General features: G+C 35.4%; 1 protein-coding gene across 3 annotated transcripts in view; it reads left to right on the plus strand.

Annotated features, from left to right (window-relative positions):
* MNS1 (meiosis specific nuclear structural 1) overlaps positions 1 to 15,188 on the plus strand; it is a 42,099-nt gene that overhangs the window by 19,315 nt on the left and 7,596 nt on the right. For all 3 annotated transcript variants that reach the window (XM_078079294.1, XM_078079293.1, XM_078079295.1), the window contains 5 exons: positions 4,113 to 4,215; positions 6,647 to 6,876; positions 7,675 to 7,891; positions 7,994 to 8,101; positions 14,190 to 14,447. In XM_078079294.1, the coding sequence (XP_077935420.1) occupies positions 4,113 to 4,215; positions 6,647 to 6,876; positions 7,675 to 7,891; positions 7,994 to 8,101; positions 14,190 to 14,447 (916 nt within the window). The remainder of the gene's footprint in view (positions 1 to 4,112; positions 4,216 to 6,646; positions 6,877 to 7,674; positions 7,892 to 7,993; positions 8,102 to 14,189; positions 14,448 to 15,188) is intronic.

A 15,188-nucleotide genomic window follows, 5' to 3' on the forward strand; every position in this document is an offset into this window, starting at 1 on the left:
AGCAGAAACAAATACATTAGAATGTTAGCATAAAGTAGAATCAAAGCCAAGAATTGTGCCTTTAAAAAGGCTAATAAAATTGACAACCCCTGACAAGAATGATAAAGTATAAGAGAGAATGCATCAATAACCAATTTTAGGAATGGATGATAGTACATCACTATAGATCATACAAATAATTTGCTAGATGGTAGGATATTGTGAACAATTTGATACAAATGAATTTGGAAATTTAGATAAATTCGTAAATAGAACATTTTACCAAACTGACTGGCACAAGTAGTAACAGAAACCTATAACTTTATAATTAACCTTGTTCACAAAGAAACCTTCATGGCTAGTTGGTTGGTGAATTTTACCAAACACTCAAATAATAACACCAGTCTCACATAGGTTTGCAGAGTGGAAAAAGAGGGAACACTTCCCAGTTGATTTTAATAAGATCAGTACCTGAATAGGATAAAAAAATTACACTGTTTCTCTTGAATTTAGCTACTATAATTTGAAGTTAGTATCAAAGCCAGTGGCATGTGAGAAAGATATTACATCTGACTAAATTTAACTTATCCTAGGAATACAAAGTTGGTTTAACTAGAAAATCAATAAATGTAATGCATCCCATTAACAGAATATAATAGAAAAACTATATGAGAAGAAGCCAATTGATATAAATCAACATCACTCTAAGATTAAAAAAAGGATTAGGAAATTAGGAATAAAATGGAGTTTACAGTAACATCATACTTAATGGCAAACGTTAAACACTTTATTAAGAAGACAGGGATGCTTGCTATAATACCTTCTACTAATCTTTGTATTGGACACACTAGCCAGTGCAATAATGCAAGAAAAGTAAATGAAAGGTGTTAGGATTGGCAGTAAAGAAATAAAACTTTAATTATTCCCAGATGATATGATTGTGTATGTAGAAAATCCAAAAGAATCTATGTATAAATTTATAAGTTCAGCAGTGTTGTTGGATGTGAAGTCAATATGCATTAACTGTATTTCTGTAAATTAGCAACAATTAGAGAATGAAATTTTTAAAATAATTTGTACAATAGCATAAAAAATAAATACCTAATGAAAGAGCTATAAAACCTCAACACTGAAAGAAAACAAAAATAAACCATTATTAATAGTTTTTAAAAACAAATAATTGGAAGGATATACCATGTTTATTGAAGACTCAGTATTGTGAACATGTCAGTACTCTCCAAACTGATTTATAAATTCAGTATAATCCTAATCAGAATCTCAGCCATTATTGTTTATTGTGACACTTGACAAGCTGATTCTAAAATGTATATGGAAATGCAAAGTACCAAGAATGGCTAAGATGATCTTTAAGAAGACCAATATTGGAGACTTATTCTCTAGGATATGAAAAATTATTATAAAGCTACAATAATTATGATAGTGTGGTTTTAGCACAGAATAAATAAATGGGTCAATGGAATAGAATGGAGCAGATCTTCTCACCCAGAAAATTTAAACCCTAATGGCCTAAGGCATCTGTTATCTGTAATGAGTTAACTGACCTCCTATCGATCTAAAACAATACCAACTATATACTATGAGAAAATTAAAATACAGGTTCTCAGTCTTCTGTGCGGCTTAATTCTCTTATGGAACCCCAGTTGAGGAAGGCTGGGATATATTCAAAAACAGATCCATGCATAGATGCACACCTCAACTTCATGACACTGCAGGGCACTGTGAATGGCCTGGTGCTGCAGAACATTCAGAAATGGACAGTTTTATAAAATGGTACTGGATCAATTCAATAGCCATATGTACAAAAATGAGCTTGATTTTCACCTCACACTACACACAGAAATCAATTCTTGAATGACTGTAGTCTAAAAGTCAATGGTGAAACAAAGTTTTGAGAGACTAATATAAGAAAATACCTTTATGTGTGTGCAGTAGGCAACATTTCTTAAAACAGGACACAGAAGTCATTGACAATGAAGAAAAAGATTGGTGAATTAGAATACTTCATCTAAAGAAACCACGGTGGGAGTGAGTACAGACTGGAATGAAATATTTCCAATGCATATAAGCAACAAAAGACTTGTATCAAGAATATATAAAGAACTTTTATGCAACAATAAGTAGACAATTTAGTCTAAAAATGGGCAAAAAAAATTGAACAAAAACTTCACAGAAGATATAGAAAGGACTCAAACATATGAAAAGGTCTCAGTTTCATTTTAATAATAGGGAAACAAATTAAAACCCCAGTGATAGATTACACACCACAAGAGTGGTTAAATTAAAAAAGAATGACAAGACCACAGAGTGCTGCTGGGATGTGTAGCAGTGTAAGCACTGAGTGCAAAGCTGTGCAAAGCACTGGAAAGGTGGCATTTTCTCTTCTACATTTGAACACAGCCTACCTGTGACTCAGAAATTTCACTCCTAGGTATATAGCCAATAGAAATGTGTGTACTTGTCCTTCAAATGAAGGTCATTTATTTGCATGTTAGTTATTTGGAATTTGATGCACTTTGTTTTGGAGAGGTAATATATATTGTGATTGGGTTCATACATTGGTTTACAAATATTAATACCTAACTCTTAACAAAAACCCTTGTAAATATATCGCAGCCTATCAGAGTAAAATATATAGACTAACTTAGAAACTTAATCCTCATTTATTATTTTTATGAAAGAAAGCAATCTTGTGTCATATACATTTACATCTACAACAGGAAGGGCAAGAAGGACACATCACAACACCAAGAATAGCTCTCCTCTTACCCATGATGACTGTCTCTTTGGAGGTATAGGGTACTTGTAAGTTGTTTATAATTAGGTGAGTGCCTCTGTTCTAATAAGAATTAAGATGTGTTCGGGGCACCTGGGTGGCACAGTTGGTTAAGCATCCAACTCAGCTCAGGTCGTGATTTCAGGGTTGTGAGCTCAAGCCCTGCATTGGGCTCCAGGCTCAGTGCAGAGTCTGCTTCAGACTCTCCCTCTACTCCCCACCCCCCCACACTCTCTCTCTCTAAAATAAATAATCTTAAAAAAAAAGAATTAATTTGTGCATCCAAGTAACATCTAAGGACCCTTCCAACTCAGAATTCTCATATTCAGAATTCTGGCACATTAAAATGAAAAGTTGTATATGGCATTTTGTTTTCCACTATAGCTAGGGAAGGGATAGATTCAAAAGCAGTTTAGAGATTATCTGAGGGCAATCCTCATTTTTAACAGATAAGCAAACAAGCCCAGAAAAGTGAAGCAAACTTGCCCATGGTCATTCCTCTTCATCATCATCATCATCAAAAAATAGTTACCATTCATAGAGGGTTTACTATGTAACAGGTACTTTTCTAAGCTTTCTATATGCATTAACTAATTCCCATAGCTAACCCTTCTACAGATCACAAAACCGAGGTATAAAATTTAAGTTACTCGCTTTAAACCACTCCACTCTAGTTCTTTTAGCTCGATAGCATTGGTAGCTGGACAGAAGTTTTAACCAATATTGATAAACCATCTTCTCTCTGAGTCATACTCTGGCAAAAAGGTTTTTAGTGATGATTATTGGAAATAAAAGGGTTGTTTTGTCTGGAAAATTAATTATAATGCCTCATTTCATATGCATTCTGATTTTTCTTTGTGTGAAGGGAGGAAAGGATATTGTTTTCAAGGTATTTAATAATATCACAGACCTGTACCTCTGAAACAAATAATACATTATATGTTAAAAAAAAAAAAAAAAAGAAGATATCAGGAAGGGAAGAATGAAGGGGGGAAAATCGGAGGGGGAGACGAACCATGAGAGACTATGGACTCTGAGAAACAAACAGGGTTCTAGAGGGGAGGGGGTGGGGGGGATGGGTTAGCCTGGTGATGGGTTATTAAAGAGGGCACGTATTGCATGGAGCACTGGGTGTTATACGCAAACAATCATGGAACACTACATCAAAAACTAATGATGTAATGTCTGGTGATTAACATAACATAATAAAAAAAAATACTGACCAAAAAAAAATATCTTTTACATTTAGAAAAAAGTTCTTTTAAATTTCAGATATAGACCTTTAAAATAGTAAGAAATATGGTCCTCAATTTTAAATTTCTGTCTTTTTTTTAAACAGTATTGAGCTCAGAGAATTGGAGAAGAAATTAAAAGCAGCTTACATGAATAAAGAAAGGGCAGCTCAGATTGCAGAGAAGGATGCCATTAAATACGAACAAATGGTAATCATGTTTATGTTTTCTATATTTTTAGCTTCATTTAGAAAACCAAAAATAGACCAATTTTGTGAAAATTGTCACATACTATAAAGAATTTACACTGCTAGGTTTCTTAAATACTTTTATACTTTTCAGATCCTTAAGGCACAGGAACTCATAGATTATTTAATAGTGAGCCTTGTTTAACTTAATATTAGAGCCTTTTGGAGACACAGAGAATGAGGTTGCTGTTTAGAATGAATAGCTATACTCAGTAAGTCTAAGCATTCCTTGTGGTCTCTTACTGATTATTCTTTGGCAAATCAATACAGTACAAGTTGTTAGTGTGATCAATAATATTTTAGAATGTTATTAAATCTTGTACTTGTTAAATGTTTTAAAAATTAAAATATTTTATAATTTTAGGCAGGAAACTTGCCTGTTTTTTAAGTAGCTACCTCTTTTCTCCTGTTTCTATTTTTATCCCCTTTTCTAACTCCTGACCTAACTGCCAAGTTCAGGGCAAGAGTTAATCTTGGGCAAAGGAGTTTCAGACACATTTACCAGTGGTGTTATACAGTAAATGTAGAATTGGGTTTATTGAGTTAACACTTCAAACCATTATACCATCACTTGAGCCCTCATGGTCCCGTGGAAAGGCTAGATGTAGATGAAAAGGTCTGACTGCAATATTACATGGTCTTGTAAGTTCTTTTCTCTTGTTTCTCTATTATTATGTAGAGCATTTTGGTGGTAGCGTTTCCTCTTTCCTAGATCCCTTTCAAAGATGTCATACAGCTGTTAAAGGGAAGAGGTAGAGGTAAATGTTCTGGCTTTTAAAGTTGGTCTGAATATATTATAGGTTAAAAAGAAAAAAGCAAGCTGCAGAAAAATCAAGTTGGAGAGTAATACATATCACAGACCATTTTTATTTTTTAAACCTTTATGTGTACATCAACCTATGTGTAGATATCAACATACACACATGTTCACACACACACATACAATTAGAGAAATAATATCAAAATACTTAACCAGCGCAGTGTGATAGAGGCATCTAATATGATGAGATGCTGGCCCTAGCGATCTGTGTAGGCGTGTGTGTTAGTGTAGGAAAAGTCGGGAGCATTGCACAGCCAGCTACTGACTGGGATTGCCTTTGCTGAGACGGGTTGTAGGAGAGAATGAGGAGACTGCATTTCCTAAGCCATGTAGTTCTTTTCTAAGCTTGCAAAAATAAAGTAGAACATAAACAATGTACTCTTTGGCTAGTAGCTTGCAGTTTTACCCTGATACTTGAGGTTTCTCAAAGCAATTGTACATTTTAATCTGACTCCTTAAAGAATTGCCGCTATTTTCTAAATAAAATTGGTCCATAAAAATGAAACTCAAATAGTCCTAGATCTTGACTAGGTGTCGAGATATCTAGGTGCCAGTTTGGGCTCTGTCTTTCTGAGCTTTAGCCTTATCTGTGAAATGAGAATATTGTATTTCTATGTGTACAGCAATGTATACAAAGATGTTTTTATCATTTCACATTTTTTTAAAGAACCTAGTACAGCATGTGATAAGAAAATAGAAGCAGAGAAAGAGTTTTGGTCAAGTCATATTAATAGTGTATGTGGTAAAGGCTTCAATTAGATCAGGAATGGCATTCAGCATTCATATTTTAATGTTTCTTGTCTATTTGATGCTATTAACCATTCTGGTGTTTGAATTGTGATCATAATGGTAAAAGGTAATAAAAATTGCCTCAATATATTTAATTTACAACTTATTTGGTTAATGATTTCAAAATGCTCAAAACAAATAAGGGGTTTAACCTAGTTAAGCAAGATTGTCTCTAACTCACAGGGAATGGTCTTGAATGAGTGAATTAAAAGCCACAGAAAACAGACACAGTGGTATATATGACTCTTAAGTTAAAGTGATTATAAAGGGCATTTAATAAATGAGAAATGATAGACTTCAAAGGCCAGTGGCAAGAAACAAAGTTTAGGCTGGGAGAAACATAAGAGTTGCTCAGAGCTGTTTAATAGTAGACCTATCTGAAAAAGAGTACCATCCTTGCTGTAAATGGCAGCTGATACACAATGGAGCTAAGAATTGCCTATATCAACTTTTAAATAAAAGAAAAAGAGGACTGCTGCTTTTTAAACATAGTATTAATAAAGTACTTCTAATTTTATTTGCTGTTTTTCAAATGTGGAGTTATCAGTTATCCTTATCCTGTATTTCCTTGAGACCTACTTGAAGGAATGGGAAAGCCTCTTTGGTGTCTGACTCATCATTCAAACCCTTCAGGTGACAGTAACTTTCCTTAGCTTTTTATCTTGACAGATGAAAATATTTTATGCAATAGGCTGTATAATATTCCATTACATCTGTTTTGAAATATTCTATTATACTGTGCTCACATTTGAAAACGGAAAGATGAATTTTGTTTTAATAACAGAAACGTGATGCTGAAATAGCTAAAACCATGATGGAAGAACACGAGAGAGCAATAAAGGAAGAAAGTGCTGCAGAAGACAAACGGAATAAAGTAAAAGCACAGTATTACTTTGACTTAGAGAAACAACTTGAAGAACAAGAAAAGAAAAAGCAGGAAGCGTATGAGCAGTTACTAAAAGAGAAACTCATGATTGATGAAATTGTTAGGAAAATCTATGAAGAAGATCAATTGTAAGTTTATCCCAGCTTCTTTACATGCCTAAACATTGAGATTCGATTTATCTTAAGTTTGTTTTGAAGACGTAAAGCAACTGAACAGTGCCTAGTACATAGTAAGTCCTCAATAAATGTTACAATCATATAAACTGAGATCAACTCCTGTTTATCTTTGTAAGCATGATAATTACCTGATAACAAATGCTTATTAAGTAACAGAATGATTAAACCTTTGTTTTGTTAAATATTCCCATATCGTGTCAGAGGACTTGTATTCTGATCATTTATTTGCTAGACAGCTAAAGTGGAGAGTGCTGCTAGGCTTATGTAAACAGGTTGTTGGCCTTTCTGAGGTGAGATGCATAAAACTTCATTAACAGTTTAGAGGAGAGGTATAAGTAGTATTTTACTCAGAATATTCATACCTGTCATTTATATTTAGCGGCACATAGTGGATACTCAAAATGTTTGTGGTATTAATGAATGAATAAACTATAAGTAGAAAAGCTGTGGGGTGCCTGGGTGGCTCTGTCAGTTAAGCATCCAACTCCTGATTTTGGCTTGGGTCATGATCTCAGGGTTGTGAGATCGAGCCCCATGTCAGGCTTCATGCTCAGTGGGGAGTCTGCTTGAGATTCTCCTTCTCCCTCTGTCCCTCCCCCTCCTTGTGCTCCCTCACTCTCTCTCTCTTAAATAAATAAAGAAATAAAAAGAAAAGCTGTTTTTGCCCACATTATTATCAACTGAAGGAAATGACACATTTTTCAATATTATTTCTGTTACTATAAAACGACATTCACTATTGCTTTTTAGGGAAAGACAACAAAAGTTAGAAAAAATGAATGTAACTCGAAGGTATATAGAAGAGTTTCAGAAAGAGCAGGCTCTCTGGAGAAAGAAGAAACGTGAGGAGATGGAAGAAGAAAACAGAAAAATCATTGAATTCACCAACATGCAGCAACAAAGAGAAGAAGATCGGATGGCAAAAGTTCAAGAAAATGAGGAAAAAAAGCTACAGCTTCAGAACATGGTATTAAAATAACCACTTCTTTAACATTAGAGAAATTCTGAAGTAATTGTTATTGAATTTGTTTCCTATTAATGTTTGTGTGTTTCTTTAAAAATTTAATAGCTGACTCAGAAATTGGAAGAAATGCTACAGCAACGTGAAGATTTGGAACAAGTGCGACAAGAATTATACCAGGAAGAACAAGCTGAAATACATAAGATGAAGCTAAAAGTAAGTTTTGGAAATGGAAAGAATGATTAACATAGAGAAGAATATCATTTTGAGATGAAGTAGTAGAAAAATGGTAGATCTAAACCCAACCATATTGATAATTACATTATGTATAAATACTAAAATTAGGGGTGCCTGGGTGGCTCAGTCGGTTAAGCGTCTGCCTTTGGCTCAGGTCATGATCCCAGGGTCCTGGGATCGAGTCCTGCATCTAGCTCCCTGCTCGGTGGAGAGCCTGCTTCTCCCCCTCCTTCTGCCCCTCCCCTGCTTGTGCTCTCTCTCCCTCTCTCTCTCTCTAAGTAAATAAAAGCTTTTAAAACAAAACAAAAACCCACTAAGAAGAAAAATTTTCAGGCTGGATAAAAAAAGCTAGACCTAGGCAGCAGTTAACAAACAGCACAAAAGGCGTGATTCAACTGTCTTATCTATAAGAAACACAATTTAAAGGAAGACATACAGTTTAAAAACAAAAGGATGGAGAGAGATATACTAAACACTAATCAAAAGCAAGTTAGGGTGGAAATCATGATGCTAATAAGGGTAAATTCATCTAGAGGATATAACAGCCCTAAAGGTGGATGAACCTAAATAAAGCTTCAAAATGGATGAAATAAAACTGAAAGGAGAAAGAGACAAATCTGTAATTATAGTTGAGAATTTCAATATTCCTTCTCATTAGTATATAGAATAAGTAGAAAACCACAGACTATAGTGTTGAATAATATATCCTGACCTCAAGTCAGGATGACTTGCCAGTTTTCTAATTGGGTTGCTTATTCATTTAATGTAGAGTTTTGAGAGTTCTTTATGTATTCTTTTGTCAGGTCCTTTGTCAGGTGTGTAGGTTTACATATGTTTTCTCTTAGTCTGTAGCTCGTCTTTTCATCTTCTTAACAGGGTCTTTCTCCAAGCAAATGTTTTCAGTTTCTGTGAGGTCCAGTTTACCAATTTCAATTTTTATAGATTATAATTTGACATCAATTCTAGGAAGTTTTTGCCTAAATCCTGAAGAATTTTTTTTTCTAAAACCTTTTTACTTTTACATTTATATCTGTGATCTGCTTTTGGTTTTTCAAGTTCACTGACTTTTAATATCAGCTTTCTTGAAGTATAATTGACATATAAAATTGTAAGATATTTAAAGTATACATTATGGTGATTTATGTCTACATTGGGAAATGATTCTCTCCATCTAGTTAATTAACATCTATCACCTCACATATTTATCTTTTTGATGAGAGCATTTAAGTTCTACTCTTAGCAAATTTCAGTTATACAATACAGTATTATTAACTATAGTCACTATGTTTTACATTAGATCCTCAGACCTTACTCATCTTATAGCTGAGCTTTGTACCCTTTTACCAACCTCTTCCTATTTACCCTGCCCTCCAGCTTATTATTTCTGTCTTATTATATACAAAAATTAAATGAATGAGACAAAAAAACTGAAACTACAAAATTTCTAGAAGAAAACATAGCAGAAAGACTTTATGACCTTGAGAAGGGTGAAGATTTTTTAGTAGGCTAATAAAGGCATGATCCATAAAGGAAAAAGTTAGAAATTAGGTTTCATCAAAACTAATAACTTCCTAACACTTAGGAAAATGTAAATGTAAGCCACAGTCTGGGAAACAGTATTCCCTACATGTATCTTTTTTTTTTTTTAATTTTATTATGTTATGTTAATCACCATACATTACATCATTAGTTTGTGATGTAGTGTTCCATGATTCATTGTTTGCGTGTAACACCCAGTGCTCCATGCAGTACGTCGTGCCCTCCTTAATACCCATCACCAGGCGAACCCATCCCCCACCCCCTCCCCTCTAGAACCCTCAGTTTGTTTCTCAGTACATCATTAGTTTTTGATGTAGTATTCCATGACTCACTGTTTGCATATAACACCCAGTGCTCCATTCAATACGTGCCCTCTTTAATACCCATTCCCTACATGTATCTTACAAAAACTTTTTATTCAGAATATAGAAAGAATGCTTATAACTCAATAATAGGATATAAAGAACCCAGTTTTTTTTCATGAACAAGAAGTCTAAACAAACATTTCATAAAACAAATATATGAATAGCCAGTATACAATAAATTGTTAGCTATTAGTATTATTTTCAATATTTTTCAGCTGTATCAAAACAGATCATTTTAGATAATACTGTTTTATCAGTGAGGAGGAAACAGATACCATAGTATTGATATCAAAGCCAATTGCATGTATATTCTTAATGATTAACTGCATATAAGAATGTAAAATATGTACATTTCTTTTTAAAAACAACTTAATGTAATCAATTTATATATATCTAATATCAAATTACCCAAAAAAGTTAAGAATAAAATGATGGATGAAGGCATAACAGGTATATATGAACAAATGAAGCAGACAGGCAAGGTCATCATCACATAAGTAGAACATCAAATGAACCCCAGATACTACAGATGAAAGGTATAATTGATAATGAAGGTTTTACAGAATAAACATTTAATTTTCTATGAAACGTTGCATTGAAGTATGTAACTTTAAAAGCTATTAAATCTCCAAAGAAAATTTACCAGAATAACACAAGGGGAAATTGTGTTTAACACCACTATATTTTCATCTTTTAACTGAAAATCTAAAAATACTCTTTTCAATTATTGGTTGAAGAGGAAATCTGCAGGTAATTAAGAGGATGAGATTACTACATATCAAAATCTTATCAGATTTATAAAACTGATCTCTGAGGCAATTAATTATTAAGAAACACTGGTAAAACTTACCTAGGCAGCCAATTCAGTAACTTAGACAACAATACAAATTCAAATATGAGGCAAGAATATGGAAGGAAATCATAAAGATACAAGTGGAAATTTTCTAAAAGTCAGGAAAACACATTAGCATTAATTAATCCAATTACTTAGTATTGGGGGGCAAAGCTTATACTCTGGAAAAACATACTAAAAGAGAAAAGCAAAACCAAAACGAGAAGGACTAAAGGGTCTATAAAAGAAAAAGATTAGAAAATAGTGAAAGGTGGGGTGCCTGGGTAGCGCAGTCAGTTGAGTGTCCGACTCTTGGTTTCAGCTCATGTGATCTCAGGGTTGTGAGATCGTGAGATGGAGCCCCACATTGGGCTTCATGCGTAGTGTGGAGTCTGCTTAAGATTCTCTCTCCCTCTCTCTCTGCCCTCCCCCCTCCACTCTAAAATAAATAAATCTTTTTAAACAAATAGTGAAAGGGTCATTCAACTGTATACTCCTAAAATGGGAAAAATATTCATGGCACAATCTTCTGCATTAAAAATACAGTGATTTCAAAAAATGTGGAAAAAGCAGGCAAAATAAGATCACTAAGGATATATCCTATATGAAAAGCTTTTCGTGGCCTGCCTCATACCCTCTTAGCCCCACGTTTGATTTCAGTGATAGCTGTGGAGAACACGTGTGGGGGCTTACACTGACTCTGCTGACAGCTTCCTCAAGTGTGGTGGGGGGGGGGCGGGGGCTGGGAGTTAACACCCTCTGGGGCATCCCTCAACCAACAGGGGACAGAAATTAAGGGCTGAATGCTTCTTCCTGTCAGCCTTTGGGACAGACTTGAAAGGTGCTCCACGCATTCCTCACAAGGTCCTGGCAGGATGAAGCCACAGCTGCCTGCCTAGTAACCAGGTCAGTGATGCCCCCAGATGTTGGCTTTTCTTCCTTCCCTGTTTCTCTCTGCTTGTCCCTCACTGCTGCTTCCTGACATCTTCTTCTCTCATAAATATGTATACACAAATATTTGTCTAAGGCTCTGCTTTCAGAGGAGAACCCAGACCAAGATACCTCTAAAAGTTTACAGGCTCAGAGTTAGTTTTATAACAAATTATTTCAAACCTTCAGTGAATAGCTATTTCTTAAACCACTATATGGGTTGTAAAATTATGTAGTCCCTATTACATATATATATAAAATCCTGATCCAGACAGAACAAAAGTTCAGGAATATTTTTCTAGTAGAAAAAAAATAATGAACTGTGTTTTGTTTTGTTTTGTTTTGTTTTGCTAACACTTCCCTGATTTTTGGCCAGATGTCTTTACCACTGATTGGATCAAACTAAAATTTGTATGGGAGATGGATGCCAGGAGATGTCAACAGTTCATTTGGTTCAATGTGTGTTTTCTGTGTGCAAGGTATTATGATAAGCTCTGGAGGAATTCTAAGCTGAGACCATATCTGCCTTCATTGAACCTTCTGACTTGTATATCTTACATGGCAAATGAACACAAACTATAATATCATAAAAACACCGTGGCCAGGGCGCCTGGGTGGCTCAGTTGGTTAAGCGACTGCCTTCGGCTCAGGTCATGATCCTGGAGTCCCTGGATCGAGTCCCGCATCGGGCTCCCTGCTCGGCAGGGAGTCTGCTTCTCCCTCTGACCCTCCTCCCTCTCATGCTCTCTGTCTCTCATTCTCTCTCTCTCAAATAAGTAAATAAAATCTTTAAAAAAAAAAAACAAAAAAAAAAACCACCGTGGCCAGCATCCCAAAATAAAATAATAGATATGATATATAAAATAAAAAAATATGCCCTGTAGGAATTTATTCTTAAGTGAGGAGATAAGGCTTGGCCATATGAAATAAAATTAAATGTTGGGAAAATTCAGTGGTATCAAAGGTCCAAAAGACAGATATGTAGGAATTAGAGTGATTAGAAAAGGCTTTCTCGAGGTGGAATTTGAACTCATTAGATAGAGTTAAGTGAGGAAAAAGAGGTTGAATATTCAAGATAATGAAAAGGTTACTGTAACTGATATTCCAGATTGACTCACTTAAAACCCACTCCTATCCTTTTTGTCTTACTTTATTATAAAGACTATAAAGTTGAAACCACATTTCTCTTCTTTTAGCTAGAATTATTCATAGGACCTAAGTTATCTCCCAAGTTATCCCTCCACCTCAAGGTGTGAAGATAGAAGTGGGCAAAGTGAGGTTGCAGTCACACGTAGAAGACTGGATCATGGGGTGTAGTTTTGGTAGAGTTATTATCATGGAATTTGAGCCATTACCAAAATAGATGGTAACCAAGATGGCAGCTGGTTCCCTGGCCCTCTTGGAGGTTCTCTATGCCTCCTGCTGGCCTGCGGTAAATCCCTTATAGTTTGTGTTACCTATAAAAGCCCTGCCCATACAGCTGTTGTTAAGGCAGTATTTTGAATGCCCTGAGGATACGGCTTACCTCCTGGAAATTGTGTTAGAATTAGGCATGGCTGGTTACAGTTGAGAAGGAATTAAAATTTACATCAGTCCTAATCGGATAGACAATAAAGCAAAGTAGTAAAATGTTATCCATAGAATGTAGGTGTTAGATGGGTGGTCACTGTAAACATTTTTCAATTATGTTTGAAATTTTTTATTAATGAAATGTTAGGAAAATTAAAGCTTGTAGGAAAAGACTTTAACTGTGCCAAGTAAATTTGAATTTTCCCAAGAAACTTGTGATTGTCATTTCTAGATTATTATTCTGAAAAATATTTACCAGTGATTTGAACCACAGTTTCAGGCAAGATTCTAGAATGATCCTAGGGGGTACAAATTTCACAGACCACAGATTTAATAACTTCAGGTGTGCAAAAAAGTTTTTATATCAGCTCCTTCCAAAATATATACCAATTAAAATTTAAAAATAAAAGAAGGCAATCCAGAGGTAACATGTCCTTTATCCCAATGAGTCTTAAAAGGATGGGGAAAAGTGTCATCTTGAAAAGGCTTAATTTTTCAGTTTTATTTCATCTTGTTTTTTTTTTTTTTTTTAAAGATTTTATTTATTTTCTTGACAGAGAGAGACATAGCAAGAGCAGGAACACAAGCAGGGGGAGTGGGAGAGGGAGAAGCAGGCTTCCCGCAGAGCGGGGAGCCCGATGTGGGACTCGATCCCAGGACCCTGGGATCATGACCTGAGCCGAAATCAGACGCTTAACGACTGAGCCACCCAGGCGCCCAGTTTTATTTCATCTTGTAACACTGCACTCAAGCAAATTCTATCCACCCTTTCTTTATGAATCTGATGTAAAGAAACAGTTACTGAATTAATGTTATATGGATTGTTGTTTAGGAGGAAGCAGAAGAGAAATTGAGAAAGCAAAAGGAGTTGAAGCAAAATTTTATAGAACAAATGGCCCTGAAGGAATTAGTACTCCAGGCTGCAAAAGAGGAAGAGGAGACCTTTAGAAAGGCAATGCTAGCTAAGCTTGCTGAGGATGATCGGATAGAACTGATGAATGCTCAGAAACAAAGAATGAAGCAACTAGAACACAGGAGGGCTGTGGAAAAACTCATTGAAGAGCGTCGCAACCAGTTCCTTGCAGACAAAGTAAGAAAAAGTGTTCTTTTTTGTTATTGCCACTGAACCAACAATCAGCTGCTCATCTGTTTCTCCACTAAACATTTAACTGAGACCCTTGTATGTGCCAGATGCTGTTAGATATCTGTTTACTAATTATATGGTGTAGATATTTTTTGACCAATCATTTATTAATGCATCTAGAATATATTTATTGATGCTTTCTATGTGCTACACACTGGTTGGCTGGTGTTGAGAACATAAATACAACTAAGTCCACAATATCTATGAGTTTATGGTCTTGGTTAAAGAAAATATATAAAAGCAAACATTATAAAGACAGGCCAAGTACATGTGATAAGAATCACAAAGGTATGGGCATCTTGGTGTAGTAGAGAGGACACAGGTCACGAATGCACTGGGTGCTATTTTAAGGAAAGTGACTTTATCCAGAGGTACCCACTGAAGAATTAGGTAAGCCACACAATAAGTTCTGCCCTTGGAAAGATGACTTGAGGAGGGGTACTGGGGGGAGACATGAGGGGAGTAAGACAGGAGACCGGGAGACCAGTTAGGATGTTACCATGGTAAGTCTGTGATAGGTGGGGAAAGGCTGTGCAGATGGAGAAGGCGCCATCTGAGATGCGAGGGAGATAGACTCAATGGCGCTTGCGGCCAGTTAGGTCCAGAGCGGGGACAGGATTATGGCTGCTGCTTCTGCTAAATAATACTGTTGCTCCAGCTTCAGTGAGGGGGGAAGGTCCTAGCGAA

Source organism: Halichoerus grypus, chromosome 8 (genome assembly GCF_964656455.1).
Source record: "Halichoerus grypus chromosome 8, mHalGry1.hap1.1, whole genome shotgun sequence".
Taxonomy (NCBI): Eukaryota; Metazoa; Chordata; class Mammalia; order Carnivora; family Phocidae; genus Halichoerus; species Halichoerus grypus.